General features: G+C 41.1%; 1 protein-coding gene across 1 annotated transcript in view; it reads left to right on the forward strand.

Annotated features, from left to right (window-relative positions):
- Positions 1–639: 639 nt before the first annotated feature.
- The window catches only part of SPON1 (spondin 1), a 189,399-nt gene continuing 162,278 nt past the window's right edge, over positions 640–27,760 (forward strand). Inside the window, exons 1-2 of the mRNA XM_064715683.1 lie at positions 640–1,023; positions 7,358–7,464. Coding sequence (XP_064571753.1) covers positions 801–1,023; positions 7,358–7,464 — 330 coding nt within the window. The 5' untranslated portion in view covers positions 640–800. The remainder of the gene's footprint in view (positions 1,024–7,357; positions 7,465–27,760) is intronic.

The following is a 27,760-nucleotide window of genomic DNA, read 5'->3' on the forward strand; positions in this document are numbered from 1 at the left end:
CAGGGAGCTGCTGGGTACACACACACACCCTCGCATATCCTGCGGCTCTGATGGGGACATGGACCTCGTGTTTGTGGCACAGCCACCTCCTCCAGCCTCTGTCCCCTTCTGTCCCCTCCGTGGTACCCAGGGAGCTGCTGGGTACACACACACACCCTCGCATATCCTGCGGCTCTGATGGGGACATGGTGACAGGCTGCTGGGGACATGGACCTCGTGTTTGTGGCACAGCCACCTCCCTGTCCCTTCTGTCCCCTCCGTGGTACCCGAGGAGCCGCAGCGACGCTCCTGCTGCTCCTGTCGGTCTGTCCGCGCTGTTCAGCCGGTGATGTTTATCACCTCTGCTGCCTCGCAGGAGGACGGGAGGCTGGAGGGGGATGTGGGGGGAATTCTTTGAGCCTCGTTATCCCTGCAGTAACTCCAGGCTTTAGCAGGAATGCGGGTGATTGATTTCAGCGCTGGGGGCTCAGCAGCGTCCCCTGCCCCTCTGCCAGCGAGCCCTGTGAATTCAAACACGGCCGAGCCGCTAAAACAAACCAGCACTTCACTCCGGGCTCTGGGCAAGATCACACTTCCCTCTCCTCCTCCCTCTCTCTCCCTCCTCCCCTCCTCTCTCCGTCCCCTCCCTCTCTGCCCCCTCGCTGCTTTTCCCCTCCCTCCGCCGGCAGAGCCAGCCCAGCCGTGCCGAGCCGAGCCGGCAGCCTCACACCGGGGCCGGGGCTGCCCGGAGCGCTCGGCCCGAGCTGCCCAGCCCTGCCCGGCCCTGCCGTGCCCCCCAAAAGTTGTGCGGAGCGCCGAGGATGGGAGCGCATCTGCAGCCGCTGGCCCTGCGGCTCCTGGCGCTCACTTTCCCCTTGGTGGCCAAGGGTTTTCCCGACGAAACCCTGGAGAAAGCCGCCAAATCCGAGGGATATTGCAGCCGGATCCTGCGAGCGCAAGGCACCCGGAGGGAAGGGTACAATGAATTCAGCCTCAGGGTGGAGGGCGATCCGGAATTTTACAAGCCTGGGAACAGTTACCGGGGTAAGTTGTGCATCCTCCGCATCCCTTGCTGGCGAGAACGGTGAGGATGAGGGGCTGTGGAGCCGTGGCGTGGCTGTGCCTGCCATCCCCGCATCCCTCTTGGCGTGTGCGATGCGCCCCACGCGTTACTTTATCGGGGATGCTGCTTCCATGGCGAGCGAGAGGAGTTGGGTTTCGGTGGATCACTTTACTCCCAAGCACTCCTCCTCATTAAGAGGAATCTCCCTTCTTTTACGAGCCCTCTGCACAGGCTCAGCGCTCGCACAGGATCGCAAGTTGCAGCGATGCAAAGCGCACTCGCTCTTCCCCCGTTTACCCGCTCCTGTGGGATTCCTTCCCATCCCTTTAAATATAACCCAGGGCACGGGAGAAGCTTTGGCATTCAGCAGGGAGGAGAGGAAGCTCGGAGCTCACCGTTCCTGCCCTGAAATGTGAATGTTAACATAATGAGTTAGCATATGGGCAAACATGATGCAGCACGCTGCCAACTTCCCACATTTTCCACTTACGTTTATCCCACCCCATTTCTTTTTTTTATTTATTTTTTTTTCCGGGCAAATGAACAGATGGTTCAAACAGGAAAGAGGCAGAGACAGTGCTAACGACCACTGTAAATAAGAGATGGAGGGAGGCATTCGTTCTTCCCTGAGCATGTCACACACAGTCCTTGGAATGAACTTCCAAAGCACATTTGGGTGTATTTTACTAATTAACAGGCAAAGACAGGTTTTGGTCACTTTTCCTGCCTCACTCTATAATGCTTTCAGAAATAAACCTGCTTGGAACGTACTGTTAATCTTGTATTCTAAAAGCACTTTAAAGAGAACTTGGACATTTTTAGGTACCATAACTAACACACTTTTAGGAAAAAAGATATTGGGAGAGCCTTCAAAGGGTTTCTTAGATCCAGGGTAAAGAGCAACGTTTTCCCATTGGATGAACATGGGAATCTCCGTATATATAGGGAGAAAAAAGTGTGCATGTAGCATAATCATTCAAAGGCTGGGAAATGCATCTGCAGCAGGAGTTCACCTGTTTTGAGCACCACTCTGTAACTTTGCATGCTACTGATTTGATTTTTTTCCCCCAAAACTGTTTTATTTTGACACGATGTGAGGAAATGCACATTTCCCACAAGCTGGATAGCTGTTCCAGGCATTTGGATCGGTATCTGGAGTCTGGAAGATTTCATGTGGTCTGTCAACTTGGTATATCTACTAAGCAGGATAAAGATGTGCTAAGTTTTTTGATTGTGACAAAAACGAACGTTCTTTAAAAGTTTTGGAATTCACTTCTGTGAAAGCGTTACTGGACATTTTCAGTCATCTACCAAAGAAGTTTCTTTTGCATAGAAATGTAGGAAGAAACTCCCAGATGAATTAGCAGAACTAATTTTCTGGAGATATTAGGTCTTGGCATTAGGAAGTCAATTAATAAAATCACATTAGGCTATTATAGCTGCTTGGAAGTGAGAAAATTACAGCTAATAGTAAAAAAGTTAAAATGTAGAACAGAATATGTGCCTGCATTTCTGATCCTTAGGACTGAAGTACTCAGATGGCACCTTGGGGTGTGTAGATTATTCTTTAAGGACACAAATAAATTATTCTTGGGAGAACACAAATAAATGTTGTTGTAACATAGCAGTAGTTAAAACTGGCAATATACAGAAAGTTTTGAGAGCTTGCTTTCAAAGCCATTTCTACAGTCCAACTGGAACTTTATTACTATTTTATGCAGAGGATGGAAAATCCAACTAATGATTTAAAAAATGAGACATCAGGTCTGTGGGGTTTTATTTGTTTGTATTTATTCATCTGCAAATTACTCTATATGCAACATAGCAGACGACTTGCACAACCTCCTTAGCACTGGAGCCAGATATTCCTGTTTCCATGGCCCCTGCCTGAATGGATGCATCTGGATCCTTGGCACATTCCTTGGTGGGCTCTTGGAGCAAACTGGTATTTTCAAGGTGGATAACCCAGGAATTATCTGTGCATGTGAGTGTGCTCCACAAAAGCCTCAGTGAAGGGACACCCATTTATCTTCATGCCATCAGTGGATGTGACACTTGAGGCTCTCAAGGAGGAAATATCTCAGAACTCTTGCAGTGTGGGAATCAGGATTCCACACCGTTTGAGAGAGTTTTTATGGCTCCCCTGCAGTTATTCACCTTTAGCTCAATCAGAATCTATTTGCCCTGAGGGGGAAGCCCTGGGGGAAGCTGTGAAGGCTCGGTTTTCCACCTCTGGAGCTGTGGTAGAAAACAGCAGCCCTGGGCACTTTTCTGGGTGGGCATTCTCCTCCTCTGCCTGGCAGCACTGAAAAAGGGCACGTTCTCCTGCCAGACCATTAGAAATGTCTCCCTGCAGGACCAGGTGTGTGGGCACACCATCCCAGGGTCGAGGTCCTCTCCTCCCTGCTGGGCACCTTCCACCTGGATGGAGCTGCTCCATCAGAGGCACAGATGAGCCTGAATCTGGATGGTGGTGCAGGGTAATGATCCTTGAAAACACTCAGTCCTGGCTTCATTGATTGTAGAGTTAGATTAATGATTGCATGAGGTTTCCATGAAAAAATGAGGTGAGTTTTGTGCTATTGAAATGTAAATAAACTTGCTCCTACGAAAAGGCAGTAGTGTGCCCATTTCACATGCTAACAGGCAGTAGACCTACTTTCTGCTATGATATCATGAAGTGATTATTCTGAAGAAGAAAAGGAGTACTAGAATAGTTATAACCCTTACATATACCTTCTGTGTGCGTGCTGTTTCTGGTTTTAATGGAATTTCCTCTTGTAGGTCAGTTCACTTTCTCAGTTTTTGAGGAAGGGATCACTTAAGATGTTGTGCTCCATTGCATTGGTTTGGGGACTTCTCTTCTAAACAATGTTGAGTTGAGTCTTTTTCTTTCCATTTCTTTCTTCTTGCAAACACTTTGCAAGCAAGCACTCATTCTGTAGCTACATTAGCCATTCCCACGTTTCACAAAATACAGGTGAAATTTGGAACGCGTGTTTGTTGGTACTTGTGCAGTGTACAACACAGGATGTGTAGGATGAGAATAATCAGATTTCCTGCCTGAAACCAAAGGAGCAAGTGCTTTGATCACCCCACCTTCAGCTTGGGACGCTGGGGAAAGAGGAGTGTGTTGAAGGCGTGTGCCAAAGTGCAACTTTTACAGTGATTAGAGACTTGCCAGAGGGATGGAAGCAGACAAAAGTAACTGCTGATTTGTAATCTTCCCTTTAAAGTGAAATCCTTAACTCGGATGCTTGCAGGAAGTTCCTATCGTTCAGTGAAAGTTAATTAGTGTGAAGGCGGTGTGAGCAGGACACAGCTGCTGCTCAAAACGCCCGAGTTCAGCCCAAGAACTCTCGGCTCTTATGCAACAAAGAGCCGCTCCCTTGTGAAAAACAGATGTGCTCTGACAGCTTCCCAGTGCAGGGGCAGAGACTCCAGAACAGCTCCGGATTTGGGGATAAATCCCCGTGTGCTCTGGTGCCGCCTGAGCGCACCTGGTTCCGAGCACCCACAGAACCCTTCCCAGCCCGGGTGTTGCCCGGCGTTCTGGCCTAGCAAAGCACACACCCCGAAGGTGTAGATCCCAAAGCACACACCCCGAAGGTGCGAATCCCAAAGCACAGACCCTGAATCCCCAGGACCGCTCCGCTCCGTGCGCTCCCGCTCCATCCGTGCGCCGCACCGCGCTCCGGAGCAGCCGCGCACGGACGGACCCGCCTGAGCCCCGGGGCTGGGCTCGGATTGCTCGGGTTTGGGGCTGGATTTGGTTTGTTTGGCTTGGGGCTGGGTGAGTTCCCGAGCCCAGCTGCCTGGATGAGGCTGCTGAGTGAGCAGCGCAGGCTGGGGGTGGGCGCATCCTTCCCTCCCATTTATCCGGGGTTAAAATCACTGCAAACCGCAGCGGGGGCACTGCTCACCCCAGGCATTCAAAAACTATGAGTCAGGCTTTGGAATCGCCTTCCCTTCTGATGTTTCTGTAGCGTTTCAGGTCTTCTCTCTGTTTTATGGGTAGGTGTTTAGAATTTGGAAAGCTGTTTGTGACTTGGTGAGGAAAATGAAAACTTGTTGAGTCAACTCGCAGCTGGATTCTCTGCTTGCTTGCACACATATTTGAGTGTTTCTGGTGTAACCTTTAACTCACAGTGACTCAGAGTCTTTAATTGCATGTGATATGGAAAAATTTGTTGCATGTAAAAGGCCTTTATGGCAGTTTAATTTCTAAGAATCACTGCTCAAGCAGCAGTAATGTGTTCGTCTCTGTTGAGTTCAGCAGTGTGCTGCTCTCGGTTATTGCAGCTCAGAGGCTGCCTGTGGGTTCTCATTTAGCCAGAGCTGCAGAAGTTTGCAAAACTGGACTAATCATGCTAATTATTGGGCAGGAAATGAATTAATGGATTGGAGCAATACTTTGTAAAGTAAGCAGAAATTTTAATGGCATTATGCTGCTACCCCATTTTGGAACAGAGTATGTGAAATCTTCTTTCTCCCCTAAAACCATGATATTTCAGCTCACCATAAGGTTCCATGGAATGAAAATCTTGAGAGTTGGGGGACTTCCTCTTGTGCCTATCACTACCCCAGATTTGTACATGTGTTTGCAGGTTTATAGGTCAAAGAATTGGCACTTACAAAAAAGTTTGAAAATTGAAATCAATCTCTCCAATCCTTTCTTTTTTTTTGACATATAGTCAAAACAGTTAGGTGTACAGGCATCATGAGTTTTAGACCCAAATACAGCTGAATAATGCTATATATTTTCAATTAGCCTATTTTATGTTTTCCTGCTACTGAATCTCTGGATCAAAGAGCTCTCCATATGTTCCAAATGAACTCTGGGGCATATTTTGAAATCCATATCTTTTAAGGGCAATCTGTAATTTTTAGCAGTGTGATTCAACCCCTTGCAGCCTAATTGTGTGAGAGGGAGTCTCTTGTGGATATTCTTCTATGGAGCAGCCCTGGTAGTTGTAATTTGCTCTGAAAACTGTGGGTGGTCTTCAGTTTTTATTGTGCCTGTCAGGGCTGGAGAGTGTGACAATAAAGTACCATGAGTGACTCTGCAATTTATGCTTAAAGTAAAAGCTGCTTAAAACATTAAGAGTTCAATTTTCTGTCTCTTTTAGCTTAATTCTAGAATAACTTTTTTTCCCCTAAAATTTACCCCTGTTTCAGGAAAGGATTGCTTATAAGTTGTTGAAGAGAGTTTGGTAATTTCAAAAGCCCTGCCTCGAAATTCTGCCTCATTCTCTCTTTCTGACAGTGCTCAAAAGAGCCTCAGCTGAGGACTCTGAGATTATCTCAGCTGGTTGGAGCCTGGTGCTGAAAATGTGCCTTCAACCCCTGTAGGGGCCATTCCCTTCAGAGCTGGGTTTGGAGATCCTTGTTGGTGCCTTCCAACCCAGAATATCCCGGAATTCTGTGAACTCAGGTGTTGCTGGGGTGCTGCTGATAGTGAGCAGACAGAACACACAAAGCTGTCTTGCACTGGCATCCAATCAGGGATTTAATCCTGCTGCTGGGCACGGTGAAATCAGATTAGTCAGCCCCACATTCCCTGTGCTCTGCTGGTGGATCCAGGGCTGCCTTCCTGCCCAGGACAGGTGTGTGAAGGAGGAGGGTGTTTGCTGCTCTCTGGGATTGCTTTGGCAATCAGGGCTGGCAGCACAACCTTTGGGGGTCAGCTTCAGCCAGGAGTTTAATTTTGTGGCCTCTTTTGCCCTGAGGATGAAGCAGAGGAAGGGTATTTTGAGATTCCCCCATTTTCAGAAGCTGGGGTGTTGTGTTGAGTGTAGCTGAGCTGGAGCAGGCAATGCGGTCATCTGGCATTACAGAGAGACTTTCTGTGCACTAAAGTACTTGGTCTGGGCTCAGAACTGGACAAAAAGCACAAAATCAAATGTTTAGGGATGCTCCTTTACATCTAACACCCTCTCACCCCCCCCAAAACAAACAAACAAACAAAAACATCACAAAGAAAAAAACCCAAAGTAGAAAAACCCCATGTACGTGTATCCCCACCACCAAAACAACCCTTCTGTAGATCAGAGCAGATTATCAATCTGGTTTTAAAAAAAAGTGGAGGGAAGGAGAAAAAAGCTGAGTTATTTCATGCCAGTGTTTCTCAGTTGATGTGGAAACTTGGACTGAACATTTTGTATTCTGTCTGGCTTGGCTCCCTGTTGTCAGCGCTCTAACTTTGGCTGATGCCAACGCAGAGCACACACCTTTCAAGCTGTGAAACGACGTGCAGGTGGCTGATTTCGCAGCTGATGGCTTGTTTTTGTTGTTTCCCTGCTCATCACACCCCAGTGACGCTGTCTGCTGCCACTCCCGCCTACTTCCGAGGCTTCACCTTGATCGCCCTCAAGGAAGGGAAAGAAGGGGACAAAGAGGAAGACCATGCGGGATCGTTCCAGGTGAGAGAACTTTCCCTGACCTACACCCCTGGGAATCTTCCTTACTGTTTGCCTGGCTCAAAGGGAGGTTTTATGGGCACAGCAGAGTGCAGAATGTGTTTTGGTAAGCATAAATGTTTGTGGGTGTTGACATGAGGACAGCGCAGCGTGTTTTATAATTCCATGCGTGTGGCGTTTTCAGGGTCCCCCGTGGCAGGAAGGAAATAATGAATCTGGCTCCATGTTCGTAGAAGGCTATTCTATTCTATTCTATTCTATTCTATTCTATTCTATTCTACTCTATTCTATTACTAAAGAATAGAGAAAGGATACAGACAGAAGGCTAAAAGATGATAATAATGAAAAACCCTTGATTCTCTCAAGAGCCCTGACACAGCTGGATGGTGATTGGTCATTAAGTTAAAACAATTCACACGAAACCAATGAAACCTGAACCTCTGTTTTGGATAAACAATCTCCAACCACATTCCAAAGCAGCAAAACGCAGGAGAAGCAAATGAGATAATTATTGTTTTCCTTTTTCTCTGAGTCTTCTCAGCTTCCCAGGAGAAGAAATCCTGGTGAAGGGATTTTTCCAGAAAATATGACAATGGCACCATGTGTGTTCAAGGAGTCAAGGCTCCTGTACCTGGACTGCAGCTTTCCTCCCCTCATTCCTACAGCTAAAAATGAGCATCAGTTGTTTGAACTAGAGCCTAGGACACCTGACCTTTTATCCAAAGTGAATATCACGATTGGTCTATTCATATTTTGGCCTTTGTGTTTCTCTGCCTTGATATTTTTGTCCACTGAGATGCAGAACAGGACTCTGAGAAGTGTTTACCATGGCTGTAATGACTGTTTTATCATTCATAAATTAGATTCTGCTGTTTTATTTATGCTCAGTAGTACTTTACTTAATGAACACATTCAGTGGGATGAAATGTTTGTTATTAAAAGGATTAGAATCCAGAGGGATGATTCACAAATTGGTATTTTCAGCCACTCCATGCAGGGAATTCTGGAAAATGGGAGTAATATATAATGTTTATGAAAGAAGGTAGAAATTGTAAATTGTAGAAATTGTAGAATTGTAATGTAAGTAGGTTTGGCTCTCACATGAGGTATTGTTTGCTGTTTGACTTTCCAGGCTTATAAATATTGTTGAATTGCATTGATTACAATTTACAGTATGAGTAATAATAATGATAATAATTTTGATAGTGATTTCTAGGCAAAGATTTCACTTGCCTTGGGTTTCAAGGTTTGCAAGGGCAATACTCAAGTTGCAATTTTGGTGATCTGCAAGGAGCCAGAAATGAACATATTTTCCTAAATTTCTTCTAGATTTTTGTATGTAGCAAATCTGATGTGCAAACTCAAGAAGTAATTGCCCAGTTTTCTTCAATGCTGAGTTTGCTTAGAGGACTCTGATTTTCATATATTTAGTAAGAAAATCTAGAATAAGTGAGAACTTCTTTGAGGTTGGAATAACTCCATCTTCCTTAAAATGAAACAAATTCCTATTTGGGAGAAATCTTTTTAATATGTACTTTTGATAAGGTTGGATTTTTAAAGAATAAGCTGGTATTGAAGGATCAGCTACTGCTAAGAAATAGAAATAGTGATGTTTCATCTATTTTAAAAGAAGCTTATCACCATTAATTTCTTCATTTCAGTTGTTAGTATCTCTGTGGCTGTGGCTAATGGGAAAAATTTGGCCTGAGTTTTGTCTTTATTTCTAATTCATATTGAGAAACTCACTAAGCTTTGGTGAAGTACAGAGGCATTTTGAAGTTAGCAGAGTGGGAAGCAAATGGAAATTGTCTATAGATGGATAAAAAAAATCCCAATGGATCTCAGTTGAGGGAAGATTGCAACCCATACAATGCACTTAATTAAACAATCTGAACTCAGTGTTCTTATGGGCAGAGGGGAGAGTCAAAAGTTATCCATAACTAAATTTGTACATCTGTGGTTTAAACACCATGCTCATCCCACGTTAGCACAACTCCCTGAAGTTTATTCAGATGGTGTCTGCCTGTTCTGCCTCTGTGGATACAGATGTAAGATTCTCATTTAAGAATTCAAAGAATGCTTGCAGTGGTAAATACAGACGTCCCTTGTACCATGGCTGGGTGGTAGCAACCAGGAGAAAAAAGATGTTTGTTTCAAGTGTTTGCGCTGTGTTTTTATTAGAAAGTGGGGATGCCAAGGGTGGCTGAACAGCTGTGCAGAGTGAGGAAAAGCTGTGTGTGTACAGTAACGTGGATGCCACTTGCAGCTCTGTTTTCCCTCTGTTCAGATGGAGCATATGCCATCCAACAGCTCACACGGTGCAGCAGAGCTCAGGGAAAATTCCTTAACAGCGGCATGGGACTGAATGCTGCTCCTGGACTGCACCTCTGCCTCCACGAGGAGACACATCCACTGCTCAGAGCCTGGTCAAAAGAGAGCACTGCTTGAAGCAATGCTGTGGGATTCACGTTCTCTGAGCAGAGACAATTCTCTCTCTCAGGTTTTTTCCTGGAGAAGCAGAGAAAAGAATGATCCAAACAATCCTCATCTCCTTTGCTGCTCCTGTTTTTGTGCACAAGTGGAGTGCACTGGGGAAGAGTGTTCACCTGAAGGGATTTGGTGATTGGATTCTGGTGTGAGTGTTTTGTTTTCTTGGCCAGCTTCATCAAGCTGTGTCCTGACGGTCAGTCAGGAAACAGTAATGAGATTTTGTTCAGTGGAGTTCTTGTTCAGTTGTTCAGTTTAGACGTAGCAATATAGATTAATATAGAATAATATAGTATAATAATAGTATATAGAATAATATAGAATAATATAGTATAATAATAGTATATAGAATAATATAGAATAATATAGTATAATAAAGCAATTAATTAGCCTTCTGATACAATGGAATCCTGCTCATCATTCTTGCCACCCATCGGGCAAAATTCTGCCGATACACCAGCATCAGAAAACTTCCTGCTGTGATCACAGAATGGCATGAAATGGGAGCTGACCAAACAAGGCTCTCCTTCCATGACTTAGAGCCTGTCAGACTCTTGATTTACGTGCCTCAAACTGTGAATTACAGCAGGTTTCCTGGCGAAAACCTGGCTCAGGACCAAACCCCTGGTGTCAGACTGGGCAGCAGGGAGGGCAGTGCCTCAAAGCTCTGTGAAAGAGCATGTGCTCTTAAAGAGGGGCTGCTGTGGAGTTTTTGAGGTGGATGTGGCACACCTGGAATTTAGAATTACACCGTTCCCAGGGTCCCAGTGCAGCTGGAGCAGGGGCAGTGCTGCAGCCCATTTGTGAGCAGCTGCTGTGAGCTCCTCATGGCTCATTGCTCCCGTGTCACTCTGCAGGTCACCAGGTACAGTCAGTCTTCATTAATCATCAGGCTGCAGGGTTGTGATCCTGAAAATAGCACAGCTCTTAAAATTCGTGGTTGGACAGGTGGTTTTTTTTTTTTCTGTACACTTACTGGTTACCCCTATACTTGAGACCTTTGCAGATGTTTGGTGTGGATTCCACCATCCTAAATCTGTTCTCCTCTGAGAAAAAATGAGACTTTAAAATCTGATTTTACTGTTTGTTTACTCAATGCAATTCCTTGGTGTTTTTTGTCCTTGTAGTGCACACAAGACACAATCCAGCCTTAAAATAAATCACTTTGTCTCCCAGAAACACGTGCTAAATAGCTAAATTCAATATGGCTAGGGAATCCAAGATGCCAAATTCAGCCCCAGAAATCTGGGGATATAGAATAGGGCTCTTCCTTATGCCAGCAGTGATTGCACAGCTCAGTGGGGCCCTCTGAAAGCTTTGGCTATCTGTCTCATTGCCCTCTTTACACAAACCATTCCCAGCTCTTGCCATGCAGACTGCTGATCCTTCTCTTTTGTAATGTTTAGCAACAGTCTGCAAATCGTTTGGAAGGCAAATGAAACCCCAGGGCAGCACTCACCACTGGCTGACTGCAGAAGAGAGTCTGTACAGGCCATTTGAATCACCATATGCATGCAGGGTGATAGATTGGGTCTGATAAATAATGTACAATATCAGAAATGCAGCGCTGAACCTCATCTCATCTGTCTTCCTTGTTCTCTGAGGAAGGATAAATACTCCAAGGAAATTTTTGGTGGATGTTTTGTCAATCCATTCTGAAGTGTTCCAAAAGAAGAACAAATTCATCTCTCCAAGTCTAAACCCTTCAATCTATTGTATTTAATAGGAAATTTAAGGAGAACTTTGTAGATCTTTTACTAACATCCAAACTGAGTCTTCATTAATCGTGGTTAAATTGCTCTCTTATGAAATTGTCTTCCTGAATTAAGGATTTTCTTGACACATTATGAGGAAGGTAGTCTGAAGTTTCCTTTATTCCCCCCTCATATTCCAAACACACTCTACCTGTTCATTATTCAAATATTCATATTTTCATTGTAGGCTATCTCGTTCCAGCTTTGCTTTGGAGTCCCTGGTGTTCAGGAAGGATTTTCTCAGCTCTCAGTCTGTGGTTTTTTATTTATTTATTTTTTTAAATGTAGAGCTTCATCCTATTTATCAAGGAAATTATGAACTGCAATCATGTCCTTCAGGATGCCATTCATTCCCCCAAAGATGGTACTATTTGTGAACATAGCTGGTAATTAAACACTAAATTAAAAAAAAAATAGAAAATGTTTTTTTAAATTAAGATATTAATTACAAATAGTAATGAAATAATATAAAATATTTAAAAATAATAAAAATAATTATATAACTATTTATATATAAACATATAAATTTTACATATAATTTAATTATATAAAAATATGTAAATATATAATATATAAATATGTAAAATTATATATAAATATATACATTTATATATAATATAAAAATATATAAATTTTATATAGATATATACATTTATATATAATATGTAAATTTATGTAGAAATATATAATTTATATATAATTATTTAATTATATATAATTGTATAAAATTATATATACATAATATAGATATATATAATATATATACATATATAAATAATTCTATATATATAAAATGGTATGCAAACATGTTCTGTTTCTATCCTGTACAATGATAAGCTGAATCACAAAGACTCAAAATTAAGCAATTCCTCATACTCCTTTGGCATAATCACTTGTTAGATTTGTATCTTCCACCTGCATTTTGGTGATAGTTTAGTGTTAAATGCCTTCAGCATAGCAGTTCCCCTGGAGGTGCCTTTTGCCTAATTTTTTTGCTCTAGAGTGAACCAGAAAAATTCTTAGTTTAGCTGGCTGAATTTAAAAAAGCAATGTAAGAAAGTGAGCAGGCACAGCAGCAGCCAGAATGGAGGTTTCACTAAAGATGTGGCATTTATAAAAGCTTGAGGCTGTCCTGAAGAAGAAAACATTTAAGGAAAATGGGAGTAGTCAGCTAAGTAAGGTGAGCAAGGGGTCCTTTATCTTTGGTCCCTGCACCAAGAGCCCAGACACATCCTTTGGTTTTGGTCACCCCATTCTTTTGGTGCTCTTTAGTTGACTGATGTGCTCAGCAAGGCATTTAGATGAAAAGGTATTTTTACAACCTCTTGGAAAAGCAGCTCCTCTAATGCTCTGTTGCAGCATTTTATAGGGATCTTACATCTTCTTGATGCAGTGCATTTTGAAAGAAGCAGTCTTAAAAGGCTTTCAGCCATTTCAAATTATTTATTCTTGTATTTATAAGCAAAGGTTGCTTTATGGTTTTTAAGAGAATTAATGACTGCAATTATTTTTTTAAGCCTTTAATAATAAAAATTCAGGTATACTTGGGTTATCTTGATTTTCTTTTAGGCTTGTTATGTTTGAGTTTTTTTCGCTTGCATCCCAATTTAAGCTCAACAGGCTACTTTGTAAATAACTTATTCTGAGGTGCATGAATTGATGTAGTTTTCTTTAACAAGCCCAGAACTTCCAAGAGTTTTGCTCATGTTTGCATTCCCCACATTCCCTGTCCCAACATCTCATCACTGAGACAGAGTCTGTCATCTGAGTGCCTAAAAGCATGTGGAGGTAATGATCCAAAGCTATAATTACAGGAGTATTTTAAACGGAATATGCCAGGTATAGAATTTGTAGACTACGCAGGTAGACATGAACTCTGAGTCTGTAAAATTTAAATCTCTTGTACTTTTGCATTTACAAGAGTATTCCCAAATTTCCTTTCTACGAGGATCACTGCAAATATTATTCTAGGCATAAACTCCCTGTATGTTATGATGGAAAACCAAACTCCTGTTCACCTTTCTAGTAGGGTGGATTTGTTTAACCTTGATGAACACTTTCGCACATTTTTTCCAGAACTCCAGATTCTGTATTTTTAATATCCAGGGATTAAAAATGAGCTTAAAAATAAAAATCCCCAAAAAAGTATCTGCCACTGCCAGTTTTAGCGCTGACTGGAAAATGTGAACACTTCGAGTGAGATTAAATATAAATATCTCTGGCACACTGGAAAAACCTCAACCTGAACGACTTAGAGGCAATATTTTGGTTAAGAAATTGCCTCAGGAGGTGAGGTAGTTATGTCTTGCTTTAGAGCAGTAAAAGGTGATGGAACTTGCAGAACAGAAGCAGCTTTGATGGTCATTATTTGCCACAGATGAGGCTGGAGAAAAACCAAACTGGATCCCAACTGTGCAAGTTTTTGCTTCCTTCCTTTACATTTTTATTCAAGTTTAATCTTGCGCTGTGAATGGGACAAAGAAATCTTTGCATGGTATTGTTTTCCAGGTTTTGCAGCTCTGGTTTGTTACACCTTGTTGAGTGTGCACTGAGCTGCTGTGTCTTTTAGAATAAATGATTCAAACCATAACATTTCACAGCCAAAATCAGAAAATATGAGAAATTTCTGAATACTGTTTTGTTATGTATTTTATGACAGTGGATCTTTGAACTACTAACGCAGGTACAAAGAGGAAATAAATATGAAATTGTACTTGCAGTGTAACTTAGTTCACTGCTGAACAAAAATGGGATTCAGTCTCTCAGGCTGGGCTCATTCTTCTGATGTCCACTTGCTTATCTCAGCTTTGTTAGAGTGCCTTTTCTGGGGGTTTTCTTGCTACATCACTATCATCACTTTAAAAAACAACTTTTTTAGTTAATTTGGCTTTAGTTTATCTTCTGACATTTCTTTTTCTTTGCCCTTTCCCTATCTTCCTGCTTGGCTGTGGAAAAAACCATCTCACTTCTGGCCACATAATATTTAGTCCTCTTTCTTTAATCTAATCTAATTTGTCCTCTTTTCCTTATTTTAAAAAAAAAAAAAATTCTTTTTTGTCTGCTGGGGAAATGCTTTTTCTTGAGAATGACTTCAAATGATGATTGTGTCTCAGTAAGAGCTTATGTTTTTTGGAAAGGGTTATGCCTAAACAAATATTTAATTTGTGATGATTCAAGTTCTGTTTTGGAAAAATACCAGCCAAAACACAAATGAAAGAAACCCTCTGAAAACAGTAAAACCAAAAACAGGAAGCATGCTTTTTGAGACTGATGAGCTGAAACTCCAGGCTCCTCTTCAGACCCAAAGCTTATCAGAGCTGGAATATCTCAAGTGTAATTTCTGCCCTTTTTTTGCACAGTGCCAATGCATGAGAGCCAGATTACGTCATGGTAAAATATCAGAATTGTCTAATTAAATCCCCTGTTCAAGAATAATATCTATTAGTTTATTCTGTTCTTTGGGCTGGCATTAAACTGCAAGACTTCCTGGTTCTAAGAGGCTTCTAAAGGGACTCATTAAAGAATTGTTTCCTAGAATTTGGCACTGACACTTAATCCTCAAGAGAGGAAATTACACTGGAAATTACAGATCCCAGATCCCAGTCTGCCCCTCAGGCACATCAGTGTTCAGAGTCCCACTCTGGGGCTCTCGGGGGGTTTGGGATTTTGGGATTATTTGATGCCTGAAGAGGGTTCTCTGTTCAGGTTCTTGCAGTCCAGAGGCCAGTTTTGCATTTGCAATTGTCTCACCCTGAGACCAAGCCTGGCTCCCTCTAACTCTGTTGTGTCAATCAGTGAGAGCTGTGTGTTCTTCCCCGGGCAGCGTTTAAGTGCACGTATCTGTCTCAGTGACTCTAAGGGGATTTGCTTCAAATATCCATTTATTTCCAGCCTAGGTAAACTGCCCAGCTCATTGTTATTCCCCTCTCAGATAATCTTTCTTCAGACCACCTGGGCCATGTGAAATTTTAGTGAAGACATTTAGCCCCTCTGGCAGCAGTCAGATGCTTTACAGGTGCCATATGGCAGCTGCCATGGGTTATAACTCCAGATGTATGTAGGCTCCACGTTCACTGGAACATCTATTCAGCAGCTCTTCCTTCATTTATAATGCTGCCATTATGCTTTCCCTCCTAGATTTCCCTTTTTGTCACCCACAATTCACCCAGGGCAGCCATCAGTTGCTCTGGTTTGTTTCTCTGCTGAGAGAGATCAGCACGCTTACCTCTCAGCTCCTGTCCCCTCCTGAAATGCCCCAAGAATTCCCTCTGATGCAGTTTCCCTTTCTGCTGAGACCTTCAGGAGTTTGTTCTTTGCACTCCCACTCTGCATCGGGTTAGAGAGCATCTATCAGGCATTCCCTGCTGCCTGAGCCATCACTGCCTGCAGTCCTCACCCTGGCAATGTGGAGCTGGACACCTGTGCTACCCCCAGAATGACACATGACTTCAAAAGGAAGGGTTGTTCTGGGAAAATGGCTTTATTCCTGCTCTTCTCTCCACGTAAGAAGTCAGCTTCCAGCCTGCAAAGACAGGCTATGGGCATATGGAATTGTGCCTGCACCTGAGAGTCTTTTCTCATGATGTGTTTTCCTTTCCCACCATGTGAATTGGGACAGTGGGGATAGAGGGGAGGAGGGTGAATGAAAGTGATGCTAAAGGCTGAGGCTCCGCTTGACAGTTTCTCCAGGTTATACAGAAGAAAATATATATATGAAAAAAATACATATAAAATAGAAATATATATAAAGTGAAAAATATAAATACATATAAAATATAAATATATATCTATATATAAAATATAAAAATATAAAAATATATATAAGAAAATATAACAGAAGAAAACCCTGTTGTCAGTCCTCTGGACTTCTGAGGGTACACAGATGCCAGTAGAAAGTCTCCCAAATAAATTTAAATTGTGGTCCTTCTTTTATTATTTTTTCTTTGGGTTTTTTTTTGGGTTTGTTTTTTTTTTTTTTTGTTTGTTTTTGTTGGGTTTTTTTTTGGTTTTTTTTTTAATTTAGTTTTTTTGTGTGTGTGTGTGTTTTGTTTTTTTTTTTTTGTTTTTTTTTTGTGTGGTTTGTTTTGGTTTTGTTCTTTTTTCCTTTCTTTCTTCCCCCTCCACTCTGTTGAGAGGTTTTGGTGACTCCTAAGCAGAATGGCTGTTTTAAATTCAGGAGTTTACCTACCTGACTCATTTAGGAATGGCTGCTGTAGACAAAATCCATCCTCCAGGCTTCATGGTCAGTTCTCACTGCTGAATTAATTGCTGCTAGACTGAAAGTGCTGCTCGCTACGCCTGTTGTCTCGAGAGCTGCTTCCTGAATTCAGAAAGCACTTTTGCATTATTCAAGTGCCAATAGTTTTAGCTTCCATGACTCTAGACTGCTCAGACCTAGCCCTGAGAGTTCTCCTTCTCAACTCTTCCCTTTCTAATGATGGAAGGGACCTCTCAGTGTTTGCCAGGGATGTTGTTTCAGCTTCCACTGCTGCCCTGAGCAGTTGTAGCTGATTCTTGTCTTTGCTGTGTTGTCTCTCTCTCTCATGACCTCACAGCCCAGGCTCGTTACTCATCTGATCACTGAGCATTTGTTTATCCTGCCTCACAATGATGTAAGACCTGCCCAGGAAACGAGCAAATCCTTGGATTCTGGCACGTTCAGCGTGTTTGCCTTTTGGTGCTTTGTCTTCACAGACCTCCAGAGATGGTTTTGGTGGTTTCTCTTCGTGCAGTGATGAGTGGAAATCTCTAATGGTGTCCTCAGAATGATGTGCAGGGGCTCACACAACGGAGAAATTTGCCCTCTCATCCTAATCTCATCAGATGTTTTGCTTCAGTGCTAGTGTTTACTCAGGAGACTTTGCAGACGTGTTTCTCATCAGGATGCTTTGTTTTCCTTCTGTTTTCCTTTCTGTTTTCTCACAAAACTGTGCAGCAAAGCTTGGATTTAGCTTTAAGAAGTTTATTTTCCCCTGACCAGGTTGAGGCTATTTGGAGTTCCAGACTAAAAAAATCCGTGTAATGTTGCCCGTTCTTTCACACTTTTGCAGCACTTGTGAGGTGAAGAGATGAATCTAACTCCATGTTCTCAGAAGGCTGATTTATTATTTTATGGTACTATATTAAAGAATGATACACTAAAACTATACTACAAGAAAGAGAAAAGGATACAGACAGAAGGCTTTACAAGAATGATAATAAAAACTTGTGACTGACTCCTCAGTCTGACACAGCTGATGGTGATTGGTCATTAATTAAAAACAATTCACATGGAACAAATTAAACATGCCCCTGTTGGTAAACAATGTCCAGACCACGTTCCAAAGCAGCAAAACAGGGAGAAGCAAATGAGATAATATCGTTTTCCTTTTTCTCTGAGGCTTCTCAGCTTCCCAGGAGACGAAATCTTGGCAAAGGGATTTTTCAGAAAATATGACAGTGACATCCCACTTGCCACTATAGTTATGTAGTTCTGCTTTCTGAAATGATTCTTGACTCCTGCTCCAAGTAGTTGTGCCTCTGGAAGGACCTGTTATTGGGAGTTTCCCAAAATGGAAATTTACATATGAACAATCACTGAAAGGGGACAAGAAAACTTTCTTGAAACCGTGTTCCTCAGAAAAGGGCTGTAATTTTTTTTTAACTTATTTATCTCAAACCGTCCCCCTTCTGCTCAGTTTTGTCTCCTTTTTTACTTGTTGTGAGAAGAACTGAAAGTCATATATTCAGCTCCACTTTTCTCATGGTTGTATAAGAGGCAAGATGTGAATGTACACAACATGTTCTGCAAAACCAGAATTTTCTGGATTAGGTACTTTTGGTTTCAGTAGCTATAGACAGGTGACTATATAATGAATACTGACACAGGCAAGATGTTTACACAAGCCATAATTATTGGGAATCTGTTGAACTTCTGGCACAAAAATAATTATTTTACCAAACAAATATTTGCCAGAAGATGCTTGGTATTTTTTTATGCATAGTTACTTTTGATTCTTAAAACAACATTGAAATTAATTTTGGGACGAGAATAAATCAAGAAAAAAGAAGAAATTCCTGATCCAGTTGCACAAAAGCTGATGTTTGGCTCTTGAGAATGCTTTTCAGAGTAGTCAGTAATTAGAAAGGGAAATTCCCTGCTGGTGTAGAGCTACCATTTTGTTCCCTGCTCCCTGCATTGTTGCTGGGGGTAGGGTTATTATGCAATCCCTCCCCAGCTCATCCTACCAGACTGCTCACTAATTTGTAGGCTGTAGGTGTAAATTGAAAAGCCTTCATCCTGCTTCTGTTTACTTCACAGATTGAACTGGGCCCCAATTATTCTCATCTATTGAGTGAATTGAGCACTGTGGCTGCTCTTGCCTCTTTTTTTTCCTCCTTGTGGGTGGGCACAGTTCATTTGAACCTGCTTTTCTTTCCCAAAGAAACATTTAAAAGGCTGAGTGTGTAAGAGGTAGCTTTGCTACTCAGTGTTCTATAACTTTAATGATTATATATCTTGATACAGTCAGTAGTGTAGTAGAGGTTCCTTAGGGCATTGCCAGCATTTATTCATTATTTGTCAGGCACACATTAGGGTTTTGTTCTCTTACAACCCATTTTCTCTCTTCTTTTTTTTTTTTTTTTAATTTTTTAAATTTTTCCTCCTAATTTCAGCTGCATGAGTAAAGTTGACTCTGCTTGTATGGGAGATTTAATTATACCTGCTATTGCTCTTTTTAGCCTGTTTGTGACAAACTTATTTTAGCTAACAGACTGCTTTTAAATAGGAAGAAGACAGAGTAGAGGAGAGGGGGGACATAAAGTAGCAAACAAATTGTGAAAATGGAAAAATACTTTTCACCACAATCTCTCTTGAGCAATAGGTACTTTCCTAGGAAAATGAGCTCCCTATTTTATAGCATTACATGAGGAATGCCTTCTGGAAGCTTCAGGGAGGTATTTTAAATGGTTGCTAAGGCAGCAGTTTGCCTCTTATTGCTGTCCTTTTGCTCTGGCCTCTCTTTGCATGGTGCTGTGGGAATCCCACATGGAGGAGTCCATGAGAAACCCCCAGTCAGTAAATCACCCCCCCTCACTAATCCCTCCTGTTAAGCAAATCTGCCCACACATTGTGATAAATCCCAGATTAAGATAATCATAAATGTTTTCTGTATTAGCTGCAGTGGGGTTTTTGGACTGTGCCAAGTTTCTTGGCTTCCTTTAGAATCTTTCAGTAACCCAGTTTTGTTGCCCATAAAGGTTGTTCAAAGTGCTTGTATGAATTAGAATTGGGTTTGATATATTTATAGACACTGGCCTTATATAATGGCCTTAACTACAATCCCTCACGTCCAAACAATAATTTCTTAGAGATTGTGCAAGATTTCCCCAAAAGATGGAAAAGACCCATATGGTAGCTTCTCAAAACTCCCTATTTGCCTTTTTTTTTTTTTTTTTTTTTTTCCTTTTAGTTCATCTGATGTTCCACTGATTGCATTACTTGCAAGATGAATTAAAGCCACGTTCTGCACAGGCAGCTGTGTGTGTGGTGCAGATGTTGTTCCACTGGCAGGAAGAACACTGTGTCCATGGCAGGGCGTTCTTGGGCTTCTGAACCCATTTGCCCTCTCTCTGCTGGCTGTGAGAGAGGTTTGGGATTTCCTCTTGGGAGGAGCAAACCTGATAAAAGCTGTGGAAAAGCTGGTCCTGGAGTTTCACCATTTCTGGTCGGGTTTTTGCATCTGTGCACATCACGTCCTCTAAAAACTTGGGATGTGCCTGAGCCTAATAAGCTAAATTTACATAAATATGGAAAGGAGTGCTGCAGGATTAAAAACATGATGAACATATAAAGGGAGGATGAAATGCTAAGCTCATTAAGATACTTGAAAAATTCTCTTGAACTTTGAGAAATCCTAGCTGAATGTTTTCCCAGTTAAATTTACGTAGTCTTGTCCTAGTGATTCTCCCTTGTCAGTGCTCCACATTTGCACATTAATGGATATAATACAGCTCTCAAATATGATTTTATATTTTCTTTCTGATTAAGACTCCAAAGTTTTTTACAAGAACTAACTTCCATAAATATTTATTTTCCTGGAATGTAAATTTATGATATGCACTTTGCAGAAGATTAAGCATTGAAGGAACTTGCTCAAGATTACATATCAGACTTGAGCCATGACCAAACTTCAGGGATCCACCTCCCAAGTCAGGAATGTTTCAATAATCATCCATCTCCTTGCATATAAATATTGTCCATGCTTTAAATAACAAGTGTTTGTTAAATGTGGAACCTTCCAATCATGAATGTGAAATATAATGCAGAGATTTTAAAATAGGGGAGCACAGTCTAATTTTATATATTTGGTAGGAACCATAGAAACAATTCCAGTAATAATAGCTGTTGTCCTGGTATGTATCAAAAAGATAAGCAAATCTTTCCTGCTACAGGATTAAAGTGATGAAACCCCTCCAAATACTCTCTTAGCACTCTGAGCAGGCTTAGTCACTTAAACAAATAAATGTGTTTGGATTCATGCTATGTTTTAGTTCTTCCTGTTGCTTGGCACAGAATCAGAAACAGCAACGTTTACATGTATTTTGGATCACTAAACTGGATGGTGTAATGCCTACTGTGCTCTGTAGAACATGCAAGTGTTGTTTTGCTTTTATTTTTTTAAGTGAAAATAAGAAATAATAAGAATCTCATCTATTAAATCTGATTCCTCGCCTTTAATTTTAATACTTCTCCAATTAGTTCATACTCCAGAGAGTAGCTGTCATTTATCAAGGGTTGGTATCTCCTGCAAATTAATTTTTCTTTTAGATGTGGTTGAGTGTCTGACCATCACAGGAGCTGTTTTTTCCTTTCTGAACCAGGTTTTGTTTTTATTCTTTTTGCTCAAGTTGTTTTACAGTTGCATTCCTTATAGAATTATTTTCTCAAGTACCTGTGCAAAATGTGTATGAGTAGTCTCCAAAAGATGGAAAAGCACAGAAAAAGAACAGATCCAGGGTGCTGACTTTGAGCTTTATGCAGCTTTTCATTGACATTTATTGAGAGTAATTCAGAATAATGTTGAAATTATCAAATGCCTCTGAACAAACACTGGTGTGATTGATCATCCCTCACACCTGACACACATTTCACCAAAATTCAGCTTTAGGAGTGAGAGATGGCTTGAGACTCCTCATGAGTTAGAGCTGACCTGCAGGGCAACATTCATGAAATGTTGCCATGAATGCCATGAAAATGTGAATTATTTCTCACTCTTCCATGCTCATGTGCTGCAGATGCTTAGATAGATGGGCTAGATTGTTCCTGCCCCTCATGGCGCAATTCTCAGATAAAAACTTTCACAGTTTCACCCTTCAGATCCTCACATGGGAGTCAGGAAGGAAGGGACAGCTGTTTCTGTTCCTACACACCAACACTGCATCTCTTTGAGAAGGTGGTTTTGTCTGCGCTCAGATTGGGTGCTGCACTGTGTAATTGTTTTGGAGAGAAGCACAGGGAGAAAATGAACTCATCTGGCCGAAAAGAAGCTTTGTTCCAGGTTGGAAAAACTACCTCTAGCAGATCACGTGCAGGAAAAAAGGGCAAGGAGCTGCAACAATGCAATTGTGATGCATGTAAAAAATGAGAGCAGAAATTCATTGAATGCCTACGTCATAAAATCATGGAGCAGTGTAGGTTGGAAGGGACCTTGAAATAGCATCTGATCCAACCATTCATGTGAAAAGGAGTCTGGATTAAGTTATTTTAGTTATTTTGACCCTTGTCCAGCCACTTCTTGAAAACTTCCAGAGATGGAGATTCTACCACATTCTTGTGGATTGATTGTTCTCACTGCGGATTTTTTTTTTAATAAAATCATAGAACATGCTGAGTTGCAAGGGACCCCCAAAAGAAAATTTATTTACCACCCTCTTGGTCTGTAATTACATGTATAGAATTTCTATTCATCCTAATGAAATTTCAAATAGATCAGCTTTATAATCTGTAAAAACATAATCATCAGAAATGAGATTGATATACATTTGTGGTTTTTTCTATTTTTTTTTTTTTTGTTCTTGCCATATGTCTGGTAAGATGAGGATACAATTTTTTAATTGGGAAGTATATCCACAGCCACAAAATTGAAACATGTAATATAAAGAAAACTGTTATTTCAAAACAAAATGTGCCAAAGCAGCAGGAGCTGAAAACTCAGTCTAATGCTTTTATATAAGATTCCTCTGAAGCTTCAGTAATCAGCTGTCCCTTATGCAGCCTGTCTTGGAAATTCATTTAGAACATGTAAAAAATGTCAGAAGCAGATTTAACAAAATCACTGCCTTTTATTATTTGGTTTAAAAAAATTGTTTTATGCCAAGGTCTTGCCAAAATTCATGGCCCATGTGTAATACAGAAATACCAGTAAGTGAACACTTCATTCAGTGTATGGCCCTGAGATTAGCTCAGTTATTACAGTGCTGATATGTGTAGAAGTAGAATTTGAGACGCTGCCATTTCATTTTACAGCTCTATTTTTGGAATTGTTCAAATTTGCAAAGAGATTAAGAATTTTATTAGAAACCTTTACCAAAGTTCTTTGTTATTCTACTTTTTTTTTTTCAGAATCCCTTTTTGCATGATTATTTCCTCCAGAAATGGGGGAAATAATATATCATGGGGAAACACATTGCTGTATTCAAGACAATAGAAAACCTCTTTGGAAATAAACAGAGAAAGCCCCAAAATCAAGCAAAACCACTGACACACAGGCTCATGCAACCACTGAAGCTTTTAGTTACTTTTCTAGTGCTCATGTCTTTGTTAGGTTCCCATAATGAACTTTTAGTGCAAGACACTGCTCCAAAAAGTGCCTAAACCATGTTTTAATGTGAGCTTTTATTTTATTCTCAGCACTTAACTGGCTTGGACTTCAGACAGCATTTGAGGAGAGCTTACCAAACTCTTGAAAAAGATCTGTTCTGGCCACAAGAGTCTCTTTTTTGCCAAACTACGTTGTCTGAATGCAGCGTGTCTTTCTGAATCAGAATCCTCTCATTCTGGAAGGGAGAAAGCTGAACTTCTTGATTTCTTGCAAACTCTTAGCCTGCAGGTTTAATTTGCTGGAAGGGTGCTCAAGGTAACATGAAATTTGACTTTATAAAGTGTCAGGCTTGATGGTGATAATCTGTGATGCCCTCTAAGGAAGGCAGGAATTGGAGAAGCTGTGCATTAAATTGATCAGTATATCAAAAGTACGAGGAGCCAGAGCCTGGATTATTATCTCTCGACTCTGTCTGGTGTTCAGGCACACATTCACATGCACACAAAAAGTGTGGTGGCTTTTCAAGTGCTCACAGCTCCTGTCAGGGCTGCCAGAAACCTCTCCTGACTTGCTGCAGCTCCTCTGCACCAGCAGCATCCCTGACCCAAATTGTTCAGCAAAAAAGATTTGAGAGCTTTTTTAAGGAGGCAAATGCCTTCTTAAGTTTATCTGCGCGAAGCCTGTGGTTCCAGATCACTGGAGTTTCTGCTGTAAATGTGGTTTTAGCAGTGGATTAAGTCTCTCAGAAGTAGATTATGTTCTGTACGCAGTCATCCAAAGGCTGCGAGAATTTGTGTGGCGTGGGCTCGAGCTGGGGTGGGATGTATATTTTGTGTATTTTGGCACTGAGACGCTCAGGAGGAGCAGGAACGGCACATGTGCCAGAGCTGCTGATGCTTTAAAGCTCCAGCACTGAGCAGGACAATAATGCTATTAAAAATATGTATTTTCTGTAATCCTTAAATCCCTTCTTAAGCCAGGAGCTCCAAGTGAGGTGGCTGTTCTTGGCACCACAGTCACTGTGCTGAGTAGTGTAATGTTTCCTAAAATGAAGGTTAGATGAAAAGCCTGAACAAGCTAAGAGACTGAGAAATGCTGATCCAGTAAAATGTGCAGACTCACATTTTACTGTGTATTTCAAATGACCTTCATCAGTTCTGGTGTCCCTCAGAGCAGAAGAGGCAATTCCTTTGTACTTTGCTGCCTGTTGTCTCACTGTATTGCAGAGAAGTGCCATCTCTACAATAATGTTATTATTGATTATATTAGTAGAGAAGCCCTCTCTACCCCTCTAGCCCACGTTGCACTTTTTACTCCACAAAGCCATAATTAGAAAAGGCTCCTTTGGCTGGCAATTAATGCTCTGACAAATGGTACAGAGAGAATGGTTGGGGAGGAAAGCAGCCCCTTATCATCCCTCTGCAGGGAAGGGAGCACCTGACACACAGAAAGGTGCCTCCAGTGCTCAAGCTTTATATGTTTGACCAGCCAGTATAATATTTCTTCCTTATCAGATCTTTTATGTGCCTCCTCAAATTTAATATTCCTTTTTCTTTGGCGTTGCAACTGCGTTCTTATCTGGGATTTTGTTCCTGAAATAAAAATGGCAGTTCCTGAGTTTTAAATTGAATTGACAACAAGCCTGGGTTTCCTTGCCACAGAAATGTAAATAAGAAATGCCAGTGTGAGCAGATGATAAGGTCCATGTCTTCTTCTGTGTGAGTCCACAGCAAATATTTCTCTGGCACCCACATCACTCATTACGGGGCTAGAGATGTTGGTAACATCCAACAATACAAGAAAGATAATCTTATCAAAGGATAAGAGCGTAATTAATTTCAAATGGCAGAGACACCTCATCAGTATCATTTAACACCAACTTTCTGAAGCTGCTGTGCTGCAGTAATTAGTCACTAATGACTCTCTCCAGCCCCTGTGCTTTGTTCTGATAGGAAGGTCACGTTTCCTTGGCTGTCCTTAGCCAGGCTTTCTAGAACTGATAATAAGAATGGTGGATTTAGGGCTGGATCATGCCTCCTCTCAAGTATTGTTGCATTATAAACATGAGAGCGTATTTTTGTTTTTTCTTCCTTAAATTTCTTAATTGTTTGAGTGCTTGAAGCTCATTTTCAGGGTGAACAGAAGTTCTGGACCACTGAATTTAAAATATGTTATTGACTGGCCTTGAATGGTGACTGGAGGTCCTTACATTAGTAAGTATGAAATATTAGTATGAATATAATTAGTAAGTATGAAATATTTATTAGTCACAGTGGAGGCACTTTCCTTCAAGCATTCATAAATGGCATTTTTGTGCAAAAAATTCTGTGCATTGACAGAGGCAAAGACACGTGGGCTCAGGCAGATAACAAGAGTTGCTGCAGAAATTGAGTTAAAATCCTGGGGTACTGGTATGAAAAGTTGCACATTGTTTTGATGAATTAAGAATGGGCTGACAAGGTTTCAATTTGCATTTAGTAAAAATTAAAATGCTGAGTTTTGCTCAGAGCAATTAGGGAGTCCTTCAGCTTTCCACACACATGTCCATAAACATAATTCTTCTTTATCCTGGATTCAGTTGAGCCAGATACTGAGCACTCTGCATCAAACTTTTTAATGGCCTTAAATTGCACGCTTAGCATAAGACCTGGAAGTTGATTTAGGTCCATATTTATAAATCTTTGGTTTGTGCTGAGATTGAAAGAATCTGAATGAATTCTTCACCATGTGGATTTGGAAAATGTGTTTGGAATGTGCTTTATGCATTGCTAGAGTTTGGTTTAAATGCATATGCCCTGGTTCAAGGCAACACACAAGGCCAGGTCTGGGGAGGAAGCCCAGAGCCCTGTTTTGTCCCTTTTCAAACAAGGGTGATCAGAAATAAGTTCAAAAAGGAGTTCTGTGATTTGTTTTTTGATTGAAAATTTTAAAAAGTTCTGTGTTAGCACTCCTAGAAATGATGCTGTTGCAGTCCTGGACTAGCAAGCCAATGCTAGAAGGAATTCTTAATTCTTTTTCAAATAGAATATCTCAGGTTTTTGCAGGATAAATAAGAGAAATAACTAAATAAGTTTTGTCTTCTAATCCCCCTATGCAGCCAAATGAAAATATAAACAAATTGTTCACAAACAAAGGGTCTTATCTTTGGGTTTTTTGCACTATTTAAATTTCCTTTTAAATGTATCTTGCCCAATCCCTGGAGACACTGAAAAAGTGCTCTGGTGTAGAAGATGTAGTCCTCAAACTGCAGCAGCTCTGCCAGATTTGTTTCTGTTCTGCTTCCTGGGTTCTGTGAGCATCAATGCGCCGAGCTGGGAGATCTTTGATAGAATTTGGCTGTTCTTTCCACGAAAGCAGGACAAAGGCTTGGTACACAGGGGGCCACTCCAACTTCATGTCTTCCATGGATTTCCCTGGCTTAAATTCTAGTTGACTCTCTAAGCTGCTTTTCCATTTAATTTGAGCAATTGGCGCACGGCAGAAGAGGCTGACGGTCTGGAATCTCAGGTTTATTTCTCTTCCCAAAGAACTCCTGTTTATGGAGCCTGAGAACAACTGGAGGTGTGACAAGCTGTTAGACATCCCAAGTAAGTTATCACAGGGCATTTGATATATTGGTTTGGAAAAAGGAGCTCAGGCTGCTCTGGAATGGGTTGCTCAGCAATCCCAGTCACGTCTCACGTCCAGTCCAGGCTTGTGTGCACATTGCCTTCCTTTATATCACTTTCTTTTATGAGGCTGCAAAAGCATTTTGTTCTTTAAACAACTTCCCAAAGCTTTTTTATCTGTCTGAAAAATCAGATTAGAAGGCTCTCTTTAATGTGAGGTAGCTGATTGCATTACATGTATCTGGATATGGTGGTGGGAAATACATTTAGGAATTAACAGCAGTTTTCTCACTTGCTAGAAAAATGTGTGCATTATGGACTTGAGTGAAATGTCCTAACTGTACAGAATGAATAAGAATTATACAAAATCCTTAAACTTTTACTTCTTTCAAGTGATTTTTATCTAGAAATTGTTGATTTCAATACAGTATCCCCTTCAGCAAGCAATGTTTCTCCCAGGCTAAAGCACTGGAGACATCATCTATCAAAAGCTATTTTTTACCAGATTGGAGTGGTGGCTATTTTTTTTTGCCAAATAAATAATGTTCACACTGAAATAGTTTGACAACGGAACACTGAGCATAAATAATGTCTCTGTGGAAGTATTCCACACAGAGAAGCCTGCATGGATCTTTGTTGAGGTTTA

The sequence above is a fragment of the Zonotrichia leucophrys genome, chromosome 5 (assembly GCF_028769735.1).
Source record: "Zonotrichia leucophrys gambelii isolate GWCS_2022_RI chromosome 5, RI_Zleu_2.0, whole genome shotgun sequence".
Classification (NCBI taxonomy): Eukaryota; Metazoa; Chordata; class Aves; order Passeriformes; family Passerellidae; genus Zonotrichia; species Zonotrichia leucophrys.